Raw genomic sequence first — 14,217 nt, forward strand, 5'->3', positions numbered from 1 at the left:
CTCGCTACCGGCCGGTCGAAACCTCGTGGTGACCACGAGCGCGGCCATTAAGCCAGTCTTGTTCGTAATCTAAAACGCGACAAGTGTGCTCTGTTTTTCAGTCTTAGTTTCCTTTGTTCTTTTGTGCCGCATATAATCTACTGTGTTCAATGTAGTTAATTCACAACTAATTATCAAGGCTCACGCTCATAAATCCCTTGCAATTAATATAATTGCAAGGGTATTATGAGTTTTAAACTCGTAATAAACGGTTGATTCTCATTCTCACTCGCGCTCAGAAATGGCGATCAATAATATCGCCATTTCTCATAACCGCTCGTGTAAAACTCTTACTTAACGTACCGCTCATTAATTATGTATTTCACAACGGGACAATGTTGTTAATAAAGACCTTGTTTAATTAACTTTGCACCATAGTCATTTTTCGCGAACCCTCTCATAACCGGCATCTCAATGAAAATCTCTACAGTTCACTTCAATCTCAAACAGTTATCTATTCGTCACTGTTGTAAGTGTAGTAGGATTATTGACGCTGATAGCCACAGAAACATTCGTAGTCATGATGTTGTTACACTGTTGCGCAATGTTTAAAATTATCGGGTAAGATGATATAGTTGTGAAATATAGTTTCCCAACGAATATTATCTCACGTGCAATTAATATATTACTTCTCCTTAGCTATCGCATACGATGTGCAATCAACGAGAAGAAGAAATATTTGGTTCATGCAAAATTGATCGAAGCAGTGCTGTTACATCGAAGAGTCATAGAGTTGGTATTTTCTTTCAGACTCGATAGAATCCTTGAGAATCGTTCGCACAATTACATTGCCTTTGTTCAATGGAAAATAACATTTCAATTACATTTACCATAACAGACTTGAAATGTTAATGCCAACGTAAACACTTTTATAATTATTAATTCTAAAAGGTTTATCGATATCGCAAACATGTCCTTCGCGGCGTCTTATTTTGTTCTACTTATACTTGGTTTATTTTCGATAACCATAAATCTATATAACGTGAGTACTTCTTATATTTGTTAATTTTGTATATCACTACTGATCGCCACGTTTCTCCACTAGATACAACCAAAATAAACAGCACCTCTCATTTCTTTTTTTTTTAATGAGAAATTTTTTAGAGAGGATCGATAAAATTAATATTACATTTAAAAAATTTAATATCAATTTAATCTAGAAGAGATAAATTCGCTTATTCATTTCCATTTAGCTTCTTCAAGCTGTATTAGTGATGCAGAATGTCACGGATGTTTTGGAGCCAGCTGTGCATTTGGGTTTTGTGTTTTTCTACGTATCGATAAGCAACTATCTGGGACAAATGTTGATCGATCATAGTTCCAACATTTTCACAGAAACGTGCGTCACGAAAACCTAAAATTTTTACGTTTTTTCACTCTTAACACTTTACCGACCGATAGCCTATTAATCGACTGTTTTACCGGCGGTTACCGACCGATACCCGATTAATCAACTGTTTTATCGGTCGGTAAAGTGTTAAAAAATTCAAAAGGAATCCATTATACGATGGATTTAAGCTGTATGTTTAATTTATACCAATTTTACAGATACGACACGCAATGGTACGTAATGCCTTTGCCCGCACAAAAGTTAATTATTTTAATTATGCGGAGAAGCATGAATCATTGCACAATCAAACTCGGGAAAGTCTACACGGCCTCATATGAAGGCTTTTCCAGGGTAATGCTTGTAAACAAAAAACATAGTCTGAATCTGACCGATCGTTCGCGATTAATTAACGTTTATTTTCAGATATGTAACATATTGGTGACCTATCTATTGTTTCTCTGTTCGTTGCAACAATAAATGTCGTCGTTTGTAATAAAAAAATTCTACTCGAAATTCTCGGCTAGAGTTTTATAGCAATAAACACATGAGCATGAAACACATGTTGATATTTTTAAAGAAATAAGAAAACCATTTCTGTCAAATATCAACGCCATAACCTTAATGGGGGGGTTAGTTACAGGGCGTAACGCAATTTTCAAGTTTAAGCCGTATATCTTTTCTCGTATCGTGCCAAAGATTTCGAAAAAAATTGGGGCTATTTTGCTCCACGGTGTACGTGTTCGTGAATTTTTTCAGAATTTTTCACCGCGGAATGGATTTTTAAAAAATTCGAAAAGTATAAAAATATTTTTTTTTGATAGTTATTATTAAATGAGCACGTTTATATTTTTACAGTGTTAGTGTTTTAGTATGATTGTTGATCTGTAATTTTTTCAGATTTTTAGAAATGGGGGAACGGGGTTGGAAAAATCAAAAACCGACATTCGCTTGTATTTTTACCTTTATTTTTGTTGGTAGCAGTGTAAAAGTATAAAAGTGGTCATTTAATAATTTCTGTTGAAAAAAAATATTTTTATACTTTGTTTGCAAAGTCTCTTTGCAAAAAGAATGCAACTTGTGAGGTCGAACGACAATGAACAGGTGAAATAGAGAGAACGCCACCCACCTGTGGCGCCAGTGGCCATGAAAACAAACATTATGTTTCCATAACTATGGGAAACGGTCATCTGTTTCCCATCGACCATATTCGAACGCAGAGATAGGGTTAATGGTTCTGTAAAAGCAAGAAGTTGCGTTTATGGAAGAACGTGTAATTTGTGGTCCTGGGAAAAACATTGTAACCTGGCGAACCGATCGATGAACATAACCTGCAATCATAGCGCCCTCTGTAGACATTGTTTCCAATTACGTTGACCCTCGGTTTTTGCTGCTACATTACAGTTCATTATTTTTTCAGATGACTAGGCTAGACAACGTCTGGAGGTCTGACTAAATGTCGCGCCAGACATGTTTTAATATCCAAACAACAATGGACGATTTGAACAAAAGAGCAAAGTTCTTTTGTCGTTCGTTGGATTATGATTAAAAGAGTATTTTCCCTGCTGATGCTTACCTCCTCTATGTATACTGTTGCAATTAAAATATAGTAGCTAGAAAATTGTAGCATAACAGGGAATAGGTCTATGCAATATATGTTTTATTTATAAATAATTGAAAACTCTATATTGAATAAGATTATTATAGTGTGGTCTTTAACGAACGATTTTCCAATCGAATGGTTGTTGCAAACGTGTTAACGTTTATTAGTATTAGATCAGATTATTAAGAAGCTTCCGGGTGCACCGGATGTTCGATCTTGTAACACCATTAGATTTGTATTAGATACCATAAAAAGTAGATTTCACTAACGATTAGAAAGATAGTTACAATGAAGTAAATAACTAATAATCTTAGTACCAATATCGACGAGGTATACTCATCGGTGATTATGCGACCTATTTTCGTAATATTAGAGGTTATGTTTACCTAACTTCGTACAGAAAGATAGTTACAATGAAGTAAATAACTAATAATCTTAGTACCAATATCGACGAGGTATAGTCATCGGTGATTATGCGACCTATTTTCGTAATATTAGAGGTTATGTTTACCTAACTTCGTACCTCATTTAAAAAATTAGATATTTTTATTTTATAAAATCAATTAACCTAAAAAACTGTATTTTTTTGTATCTTTATGATAATCCTTAAATATTGAATAAGAACAAGGATGTCGGTATCAGTTGGTAAGAATTATTTTATTTGCTATATTTAGTAAAAGACAGATTTGAAAATTTCGTGTAGATTTACTTCTTTTCATAGATTCTGTCACATATCTCGTTATTGTGGCAATCTTATGGGGCATAACGAACCCATTCATAAAAAAAGGAGCGCAAGGTCTAGAAAATGTAAAATCTTCTTCCAGATTTGGTCAATTTTTTAAGGAGCTTGCATTCCTTCTAACGACATTAAAGGTTTCATTTAGAGTTCTATATGTTATCTATTAAATATATAATTCTAATATGTTTTCATTTGTCTAGTACCTTGTACCGTTTATTATCAATCAAAGCGGTTCTGTCTTGTACTTCTTAACTCTGAGCAGTACGGATATATCATTGGCTGTTCCGGTTACTAATTCTCTTACCTTTGTGATAACTGCGATAACAGGTTGGATCTTGGGCGAAGAGAAAATACATAGAAGTAAGGAATATTATTTACTATCCTCTTATATTCATTACGGTAGTATTGTAGAGGTTATATGAATTATTCTAATTTTCAGATACATATATCGGGATGTCAATGGTGTTGATCGGAACAGTTCTTTGCTGTTGGGATAAGATAGGCGAAACTGTATGATTTTAAACTCGGTTAGTATATTACTCCAATTGTGTCATTTTATTGAATATATATATGTATATAAAATTGAAACTTGGTAATATTCTCACACGATAGTGAGATAAGAATGTACATATTGTTATGATTTAATTACAGAAATGAAAAATACAATTTTTATTTAACGTTAAGTACTATCATAGACGAGGTATACGAGTAGACCTTCCACCTAATGTATTTTCTCGTTTCTTTGGGGGTTTCGAGACCAAATTACCATTTTCGTGTCACTCGCAACGTTACCGACAGAGTCAGAAATGAATTTTAATCTATTCTACAGCTGTTTGCCTATCGATGCTAATTCAGTGAATAGTTTCTCATCTGAGAAACCGCCATCCTTCTGAAGAGGGCGCTAAAATCAGCTTCGAATTTTCAGGTCGGTATGGCCTCGTCCGTGGTTACATAAGAAAAACTTATCATCAGATAATATGCTCTAATTATTCAGAGATATTCAGCTGGATTGATTTAAATGGAACACTCTGTACAAAGTATATCAAAGTTTTCTTTTTTTTTTTTATTCGTTTAAAGTCGCATCAACCGCTAAGGGTTATTAGCGACTCGGAGAATACATTTTTAGAGTTTGTTGTACAATTTGGTCATTTTTAGGTACTGTAACAGATTTTGGGTCGATGTGTTGTCCTTTAGGGTTGGTTTTATGTTGTACAGCGTCTCAGTGGAAATAATTCTATCTAGTTATCCTGTGCTTATGATTTTTTTACGCTGAGAATATCTGTGTCCCTACTTAACTTCCTTATTTGGTCGACAGGTGGCGCTGCGTGTCTTTCTGGTAACTAGCGACCCCTAGCAAACTTTGGTGAATTATATTATAATAGTTGTGATAGAAGACTTAGAAACATCTCTTCCGATACATCTTTTATAATAATAATAATAATAAACACGTGAACCAATTGCTCCGAGGAAAGTAGAGAGGTTAACGTTTGTCGCGTTGGTAAGTGTGAATGCGTGCGTTCTCGGTAACTTGTAGCACGTGTCGCATTACTGACGTGTCATGTTAATGAAACAATATATCATCGTGTTTCCTGTTCTTTGCATAGCGAAACCGTTTGTCCGACTGCACGTGACAGGTGGTTCCTATCGGCGGATACAAACAAATTCACGATCAAAACGTAGATTTGTTCGCGACGTATGCGTATATACCGATACGGTAAACGTATCGATCGTTGATATTTATATCGCCGATACGGAAAATCATTAATTCAGTTTTATCTGTAACTGTAGCGCGGCGAAGTTGCCGATGATACTCCTCATCATAGATTTTGTTTATTTTTAAATATGTTATAAATAACGATCTACTTTTCTAATGATAGATGGTCATCCTTCGTTTTTTCCAAAATCAGTCATATTTAAAATTAAAGTCATATTTCCAAAAATTTAACTGAAACCTGATCAGTTAAAATTACTAGGCGCAAAAAAAAATTACCAAACAATCCAAAGTTACCAGATTAGTTACCAGGTGTCTTAAATAATTTTTGACAAGTTTTAATTTATTGAAACTTCTTTATATTTGTTGGTATTGTTAATAATAACCGAAGAGTTAGCTAGAGGAGATTCTAGAGGCCAAAATAAAACGAAAATCAAGAATATTAATTTTTTGATTGAGGCTTCGTTAAAAAATTATTACAAAATTTTGAATCATTCTGGAAAAATTATTTTTGGTTTTGGGGCTCAATTGCAATCATTTTTGGTCATTAGACTTAATCCCGAAATCCTACCCGTTTTCTAGAAAAAAATTCGAGAAAATGTAATTTTTGGATGGAAAAAAAAAATTTCAAATCGTTTTGGAAAAATTATTTTCGGTTGCGAGGGTCAATTACAATCATTTTTGGTCATTAGACATATCCTCGAAATCTTACCCGTTTTCTAGAAAAAAATTCGAGAAAATATAACATTTTTCGACGGAAAAAAAAAATTTCAAATCGTTCTGGAAAAATTATTTTCGGTTTTGGGGGTTAATTACAATCATTTTTGGTCATTAGATATAACCTTGAAATCCTACCCGTTTTCGAGAAAAAAATTCGAGAAGAATTTTTCGACAAAATTAAAAAATTTCGAATCCTTCTGGAAAAATTGTTTTCGGTTTCAGTATCGTTGTAACGATACATTTGGTGCTAATTTTCACGTAATGCTATTCCAAAACCGATTTCCAAGCTCTTGCCTTCCTTCCTTTGAGCTCACCGACGACCTTCGAACAGTTTCAAGGTCGTCGAGGGAAAATTGCTGTTTAAACAGTTCGTCTATAACCAGATTCTATTTCCAAGGCACGTTCGAAGTTTGCACTGCGAGATTACACGAAGTCAATAGCTAATCTTGAAATAGATATCAACCATTCCTACAAGAAGGTTCGGACTAATCAATATCTAGCTTCTCACCTGTTTGAATATCTCAAAATCATCATCGATTCATGAAACAAGACTTAAAATATAATACTGTAATTCCACATTATTTACTATACAAATATGATTTTTCTCGTGTAACAAAATATACAGAATGTTCAGCTACCTCTAGGAAAAATTTTAATGACAGATTCTAGAGGCCAAAATACGACGAAAATCAAGAATAATAATTTCTTAATGGAGGCTTCGTTAAAAAGTTATTAACGTTTAAAGTACCGCCAGTTTTGAATTTTTTTCTCGAAATTGGGTAGGATTTCGAGGGTATGTCTAATGACCAAAAATAATTGTAATTGACCCCTGTAACTGAAAATAATTTTTCCAAATCGAATTGCAATTTTTTTTTTCCGGTCGAAAAATTTCATATCTTCTCGAATTTTTTTCTCGAAATTGGGTAGGATTTCGAGGGTATGTCTAATGACCAAAAATAATTGTAATTAACCCCTGTAACTGAAAATAATTTTTCCAAAATGATTTGCAATTTTTTTTTTCCGTCGAAAAATTTCATATCTTCTAGAATTTTTTTCTCGAAAATGGGTAGGATTTCGAGGATATGTGTAAAGACAAAACATGATTGTAATTGACCCTCGCAACTGAAAATAATTTTTCCAAAATGATTTGCAATTTTTTTTTTCCGTCGAAAAATTTCATATCTTCTCGAATTTTTTTCTCGAAAACGGGTAGGATTTCGGTGGTAGGTCTATTCATAAAAAATGATTGTAATTAACCCTCGAAAGTGAAAATAATTTTTCCAAAATGATTTGCAATTTTTTTTTCCCGTCGAAAAATTTCATATCTTCTAGAATTTTTTCCTCGAAAGGGGGTAGGAATTCGGGGATATGTCTATTCACCAAAAATTATTGTAATTAACCCCTACAAATAAAAATAATTTTTTTAGAACGATTTGAAATGTTTTAATTTTGTCGAAAAATTTCATACATTCTCGAATTTTTTTCTCAAAAGTGGGTAGGATTTCGAGGGTATGTGTAATAACCAAAAATGATTGTAATTGACCCCCACAACTAAAAACAATTTTTCCAGAATGATTTGAAATTTTTTAATTTAATTTTTTAATAACTTTTTAACAAAGCCTCCATCAACAAATTCTTGATTTTCGTCTTATTTTGGCCTCTAGAATCCCCCATTATAATTTTAGAAGTATAAATATTCCCCATAATAAAGCTAAGAATAACTTACTTATAAAAAAAAAAAAATATTTCAATTTTAGACGCAGACAATTTATTTCAACAGAAAAGTTGTCGTCGAATGAGTGACGGTTTCCGGTACTCTGACAGAAATTTTTCGTAATTTTTTAAACGTATCTTGCACGTCCAGTTCTAAGTTTTACACGTTAAACCCGAGCTGACCGATGTTTGAGTTACGATATTTGATCGCGGACCGAATGTTTAGCCATGAGTAATGTCAGCATTCTTGACGGTATCCCGATATCTATAGCAGTATCTCGAAACAGGTGTCCGATACCAGAAGCAGCACATCTTTTGCATGATTTAGTCGTCCATCAGGCGCGAGACGTATTACACCGAGCCCGGCGCGCCACGAGTTTCCTTTAATTTTGTTCCTCGCGGTCTCTTGTCAATGTCAGTACGATTAAAGGGATGGAAATATGAATCCGTCAAAATGGAGTCTCGTTTCGATGGCGATGGTGAGTAAAAAATCGATAACACGATCGATACACTTCCGCTATCCAGAGCTTTTTCGTTGTTTCTTTTACCGTGGAGCATAATTTAAAATTTCATTGTTTAAGTAACTATTTTAAAATAATTTTTTAAATTAAAATATTCCTTCGTCCAATTGCAGTGTAGAATTAAAAAAATATATTGACTCGATTCGATTCGTGAAGCTTCTATTTGTCAACTTCACTTTTAACACTTTACCGATCGGTAACGATTGACCCTAGATTATATATCTACTTTAAATGAAACTTTGTGACAGTGGTTACTATATTATTCTCTTTCTGTTATTACAGGGCAATCAAATCTAGTGATATTTTTTATTTTCATGAGAATCGATTGATAAGCTACCGGTCGGTAAAGTGTCGAGCGGCAGAAAACTGATTTATCGGCTATCGGTCGGTAAAGCGTCAATCTGTAAAAAACTGATTTATCGGCTATCGGTCGGTAAAGCGTTAATCTGTAAAAAGTCGATTAATAGGCTACCGGTCGGTAAAGTGTTAAAGGGGGAGTCTCATGTGAACGACAGGAAAATTGAACCATTTTTCGTAATTTTTTTAAAGGAAATGTTACATCTTACGTTAAGATTCTTTTTTTACAGTTTACTTAGCTATCCTTTATAAATATTAATAAAGGACGACAACATTAAAAAAGTATATTGACTCGATTCGATTCGTGAAGCTTTTATTCGTCAACTTCCCTCTTAACCCATTATAAGCTTGTGTCCCATCTATGGTACACTGAGTATTTTATTTTTTTTCAATCCCTAAAATTGGTTCAAATTAAATGAAAAATTTACCACATATATTTTAGGGTGTATTAAACTAAATTATAATTATCGTTGTATTACATTGCCAATATTTTTTTAATAAGAAAATTGTAAACATTGCATAAATTTCTTTGCCCCCAATTGTACAAGGTGTTCGGCCACCCCTGGGAAAAATTTTAATGGGGGATTCTAGAGGTCAAAATAAGACGAAAATCAAGAATACCAATTTGTTGATGGAGGTTTCGTTAAAAAGTTATTAACATTTAAAGTTCTGCCAGTACTGAATTTTTTTCTCGAAAATGCGCAGGTTTTCGGGGGTGTGTCTATTCACAAAAAATGATTGTAATTGACCCCCTTAGCTAGAAATAATTTTTTCAGAACGATTTGAAATTTTTTTTTCGTCGATAAATTTAGGCACCTACCCCCGGTCGATTTTTCTTAAAAATTTGTTTTTCATTTTTAATAAATTTGTTCGACCTCCTACAGAAAAAATGTCTAATACTTTTTTATAGGTACCCATGAGCTCTACTTCAGAAAAAAGTTTCATTGAAATATGTTCACTATTGGAGGAGTTATGGCCGTTTGAAAATTGTACCTATTTTATGGGGTTTTTCTAACTTTACGGGGTCAAGGAACAACTTTTTCAATATTGTTAGAATTTCTACGTATTCTCCATTAAAATACACGTTGTTTGAATTTTGAAAAATTAAAATCCTCCAATCCGTTCAGGAGTTATGACATTTTAAAGATTCGCATGAAATTTCAAGGAAGCCTCACATTAGATTTTCGGGTAAAGAATTTTTTTCTCGAAAATGAGTAGAATTTCGGGGGTAGGTATATTCACCTAAAATGCTTGTAATTGACCCCTGTAACTAAATATAATTTTTTTAGTATGATTTGGAATTGTTTAATTTCGTCCAAAAATTTCAGTACCTTCTCGAATTTTTTTCTCGTAAATGGTTAGGAATTCGCGGGTATGACTATTCACCAAAAATGATTGTAATTAGCTCCTCCAATGGAAAATAATTTTTCCAGAACGATTCGAAAGTTTTCAATTTTGTCAAAAAATTTGTCGACTTACTGAATTTTTTTCTCGAAAATGGTTAGGATTTCGGGGTTAGGTCTATTCACCTAAAATGCTTGTAATTGATCTTTGTAACTAAATATAATTTTTTTAGTATTATTTAAAATTGTTTAATTTCGTCCAAAAATTTCAGTACCTTCTCGAATTTTTTTCTCAAAAGTGGATAGAATTTCAGTTATAAGTCTATCCACCTAAAATGTTTGTAATCGACCCCTGTAACTAAATATAATTTTTTTAGTACAATTTGAAATTGTTTAATTTCGCCTAAAAATCTTTATAAAAAAGTTATGTGAAATTTTGAAATTTGAAAATGTATAATTTGGTCGTAAATGGGTTAACTTTGCCCCGGTGTCACCAAAATTCTTCCCGCAGCTCTCCCTAATCGCCACATGTGCCTCGAACCACACACGTCAACAGAAACGTCACGTTCCGGTGGTGCAGGCGTACCAATCACCCGGCATACCACCTTACTGGGAGCACATACTCCGCGAGTTCGTGTTCAAGACTGTCTCGCCGCCGCCTCCGGGCAACAACGGCCTCTACAAGCGTCTCCTGGACGCGCCTCTTTACACTGGTCCGTTCCCCATCGTCAGAAACGACGTCGATAGCGTCGTTCTGTCGCGTGGAGACGTCCATCACCTACCAAACGACCATTGGCTGCTCTGCCAGGAAGGATGCATCGACTGTCAGCCCTGTATCGAGCACACTCATCCCACGGCCAAGTGGATCCTACGGAGGATCAAGAGACTCCCTCCCCATGGACCAACGCGACACGATCTTCAGCTGACGATAATCCCTCAGATGGACGGTAGCTACCACATGAGCAATCTTTGGCCACGCTCCTACGTCTACGTGACCACTCAGGCCGAAGAAACTGCGTTCTCCAGCGACAGTCCAGGTCACCAAGATGCTGGAAACCAGGATAGTTTCCCTGGAAAGCAACAGAAGAACGATAGTTCCTGGAAATTCGAGGAACAGAGCACCTCTACCATTGCTCCACAGCCTTTCGACGGCGATTCTGGGCAGAATGGTAACGCAACCGAGCAGACAGAGAAGACTACAGGCAAATCGAATCCTCAAGTCAAGTCTCCTGACATCATGGCGCCTATCGTTTCTACAGAGAATGCTAGGAACAAGTTGAAGCAATTGCTACCGAAACTGATCCTTGGAACTGATCAATTAGGCCAGAAGCACTTGGTGCACGTGGTGCCTGCAGATGGTTCGAATAATGCGAGTGTAAATGGTTCTGTTTTACTGAATCCTCTCCAGTATCAGAACAGGACTGCCTATCAGCGAATGTTGCGCAGGATCTATGATTCTCTGAGCAGCAACAAGCGATCCATCGAGAGTTTTCTCGAGCAAACAGGTAATTTGAAAGCGTAGAATTGTTTTTGCTTGGATGAAGGATTTGATACGAATTTGTCTGTTTTTTTTTTAGGGAAAATGAACCGACAAATGGAGGAGCATCAGCAGCAGGAAACGAGGAATGGTCTTGCAGGTTTAGGGCAATTGCATCGAGATTATAGTGAAAAAATTGGGAATTTAAGTTCTAAGTACAAGCATTGGCCTCTAGTTTTGAATTTAGGTAGACAAAGAACGTCCAGGAATGACACAAATAGTGATAGATTGCTGAGCAATTCGATCAGCATTAATCATACCGATAATAGTGATGATTTGCACTCTGATGAGAATAGAAACGCGAGCAAAATCATTTCTGATCGACTGAATTTGAAATCAGCTCGTAATTATCACGGTGGGGATGCTTTTTTTAATAATAGTGGGAAAATTAATGAACAGGAGCATAAATTTGGGCCTCGAAAGTTCAAAATTGTCGTTACCACTGAATCGACGACGAAATCTGCGGACAAGATGGACGCCATTGCGAATGACAGCGAAAGCTTTGTGGAGAAGAGCAAGCTGAATGGTGTTTTGTTGAATAATGGTTAAAATTGAATGTAATTTGGTTTATAAAATGTAATAATTTCGTAGATTTTTGTACCTAAGATTTTTGTACCTGTAAAAGACATCGATTTTTGAATGTATAGTGAAATTTAAGAGTAGTCTCAACTTTTATATGAAATTAGGTTTGGTATATGCAGTTTGGTAAGGAAATGGAAAAGTCGTTAATTTTAATTTTATTTTCTGATTATGGATAATTAGTTATTGTAACTTGGGAATGTTGGAACTTGCATAAACACATAAATGCATAAATGCAACTTGCATAAACACACAAATGCATAAATGCAACTTGCATAAACACATAAATGCATAAATGCAACTTGCATAAACACATAAGTGCATAAATGCAACTTGCATAAATGCAATAGTAAATTGTAGGAACTTGTGAAATTCTATTTTAATATGATATCTTAAAAGTTTCATGTTTTTTATTTATATGACAAGGTGAGTTGGTTTTTTTAGAATAATTAATTAAAGAATGAACAGTTAATGTTGGTTTGTATCAAACATATTTGTTAAAATCATTTTTTATTAGACAATTTATTGGATATATTTAGTGATTTAGTATAGGGGAAAAGTAGGGTTAGTTTGTTTCTGTATTTGGGGAATTTTTCTTTTAATTCCCTTTTTATGAGGGAAAGGTTCGTTAAGAGAATTTTAACGTTGTTTTTGTGTATTTTCAAACACTAAATTAATATATTGTAGGAACTTGTGAAATTCTATTTTAATATGGCATTCTAAAAGTTTCATATTCATTATTTATATGATGAGATGCATTGTTTTTTTTAGAATAATTAATTAAAGAATGAACAGTTAATGTTTGTTTGTTTCAAACATATTTGTTAAAATCATTTTTTATTTTTATTTACAGAATTTATTGGATATATACATGTGTATAGTGATTTAGTATAGGGGAAAAGTAGGGTTAGTTTGTTTCTGTATTTGGGGAATACCCTTTTCTTTTAATTCCCTTTTTATGAGGGAAAGGTTTGTTGAGAGAATTTTAACGTTGTTTTTGTGTATTTTCAAACACTAAATTGATATATTTAGTAGGATAGATGTGTTTCAAGAGATTTAAGTATTCAAGCTTTTAAATTTTCTAGTTCTTTTTTATTCGAAAGATTTAAGTATTCAAGCTTTTAAATTTTCTAGTTCTTTTTTATTCAAGAGCAACAAATATTCAAGCTTTTAAATTTTCTAGTTCTTTTTTATTCAAGAACTCCAAGTATTCAAGCTTTTAAATTGTCTAGTTCTTTTTATTGGAGAGATTTAAGTATTCAAGCTTTTAAATTGTCTAGTTCTTTTTTATTAGAGAGATTTAAGTATTCAAGCTTTTAAATTTTCTAGTTCCTTTTTATTCGAGAGATTTGAGTATTCAAGCTTTTAAATTTTCTAGTTCTTTTTTATTCGAGAGCAACAAATATTCAAGCTTTTAAATTATCTAGTTTGTTTTTATTCGAGAGCTCCAAGTATTCAAGCTTTTAAATTTTCTAGTTCTTTTTTATTCGAGAGATCTAAGTATTCAAGCTTTTAAATTTTCTAGTTCTTTTTTATTTGAGAGATTTAAGTATTCAAGCTTTTAAATTTTCTAGTTCTTTTTTATTCGAGAGCAACAAATATTCAAGCTTTTAAATTTTCTAGTTTGTTTTTATTCAAGAGATTTAAGTATTCAAGCTTCTAAATTTTCTAGTTCTTTTTTATTAAAGAGCAACAAATATTCAAGCTTTTAAATTTTCTAGTTCTTTTTTATTAAAGAGCAACAAATATTCAAGCTTTTAAATTTTCTAGTTCTTTTTTATTCAAGAGCTCCAAGTATTCAAGCTTTTAAATTGTCTAGTTCTTTTTTATTGGAGAGATTTAAGTATTCAAGCTTTTAAATTTTCTAGTTCTTTTTTATTCAAGAGCAACAAATATTCAAGCTTTTAAATTTTCTAGTTCTTTTTTATTCGAGAGATCTAAGTATTCAAGCTTTTAAATTTTCTAGTTCTTTTTTATTCGAGAGATTTGAGTATTCAAGCTTTTAAATTTTCTAGTTCTTTTTTATTC

At 33.5% G+C, this 14,217-nt stretch overlaps 1 protein-coding gene across 3 annotated transcripts; it reads left to right on the forward strand.

Moving 5' to 3' along the window:
- The first annotated feature begins 3,176 nt into the window (after window positions 1-3,176).
- Window positions 3,177-10,677, forward strand: LOC122402893 (transmembrane protein 234 homolog). 3 transcript variants are annotated; one of them, XM_043406051.1, is made up of 5 exons: window positions 3,177-3,614; window positions 3,673-3,842; window positions 3,909-4,068; window positions 4,148-4,235; window positions 10,585-10,677. In XM_043406051.1, the coding sequence occupies exons 1-4, from the start codon at window positions 3,599-3,601 to the stop codon at window positions 4,222-4,224; spliced, it is 423 nt and encodes a 140-aa protein (XP_043261986.1). In that variant the 5' UTR covers window positions 3,177-3,598; the 3' UTR covers window positions 4,225-4,235; window positions 10,585-10,677. The 3 variants fall into 3 exon arrangements, with proteins under 3 accessions (XP_043261986.1, XP_043261985.1, XP_043261987.1); XM_043406050.1 differs by lacking the exon at window positions 10,585-10,677 and having other exon boundaries at window positions 4,148-4,258; XM_043406052.1 differs by lacking the exon at window positions 10,585-10,677 and having other exon boundaries at window positions 3,691-3,842; window positions 4,148-4,258.
- The last annotated feature ends 3,540 nt before the right edge of the window (window positions 10,678-14,217 follow it).

This window comes from Colletes gigas, unplaced genomic scaffold (assembly GCF_013123115.1).
Source record: "Colletes gigas isolate AHSC1104 unplaced genomic scaffold, ASM1312311v1 Colletes_gigas_Sc00041, whole genome shotgun sequence".
Classification (NCBI taxonomy): Eukaryota; Metazoa; Arthropoda; class Insecta; order Hymenoptera; family Colletidae; genus Colletes; species Colletes gigas.

What these genes read in the sequence shown, in the direction of transcription:
- LOC122402893 (XM_043406051.1), top strand. An exon ending in TCCTTCTAACGACATTAAAG is followed by an intron (nt 3,843 to 3,908) that starts GTTTCATTTAGA and finishes TCATTTGTCTAG; the next exon opens with TACCTTGTACCGTTTATTAT. An exon ending in CGAAGAGAAAATACATAGAA is followed by an intron (nt 4,069 to 4,147) that starts GTAAGGAATATT and finishes TCTAATTTTCAG; the next exon opens with ATACATATATCGGGATGTCA.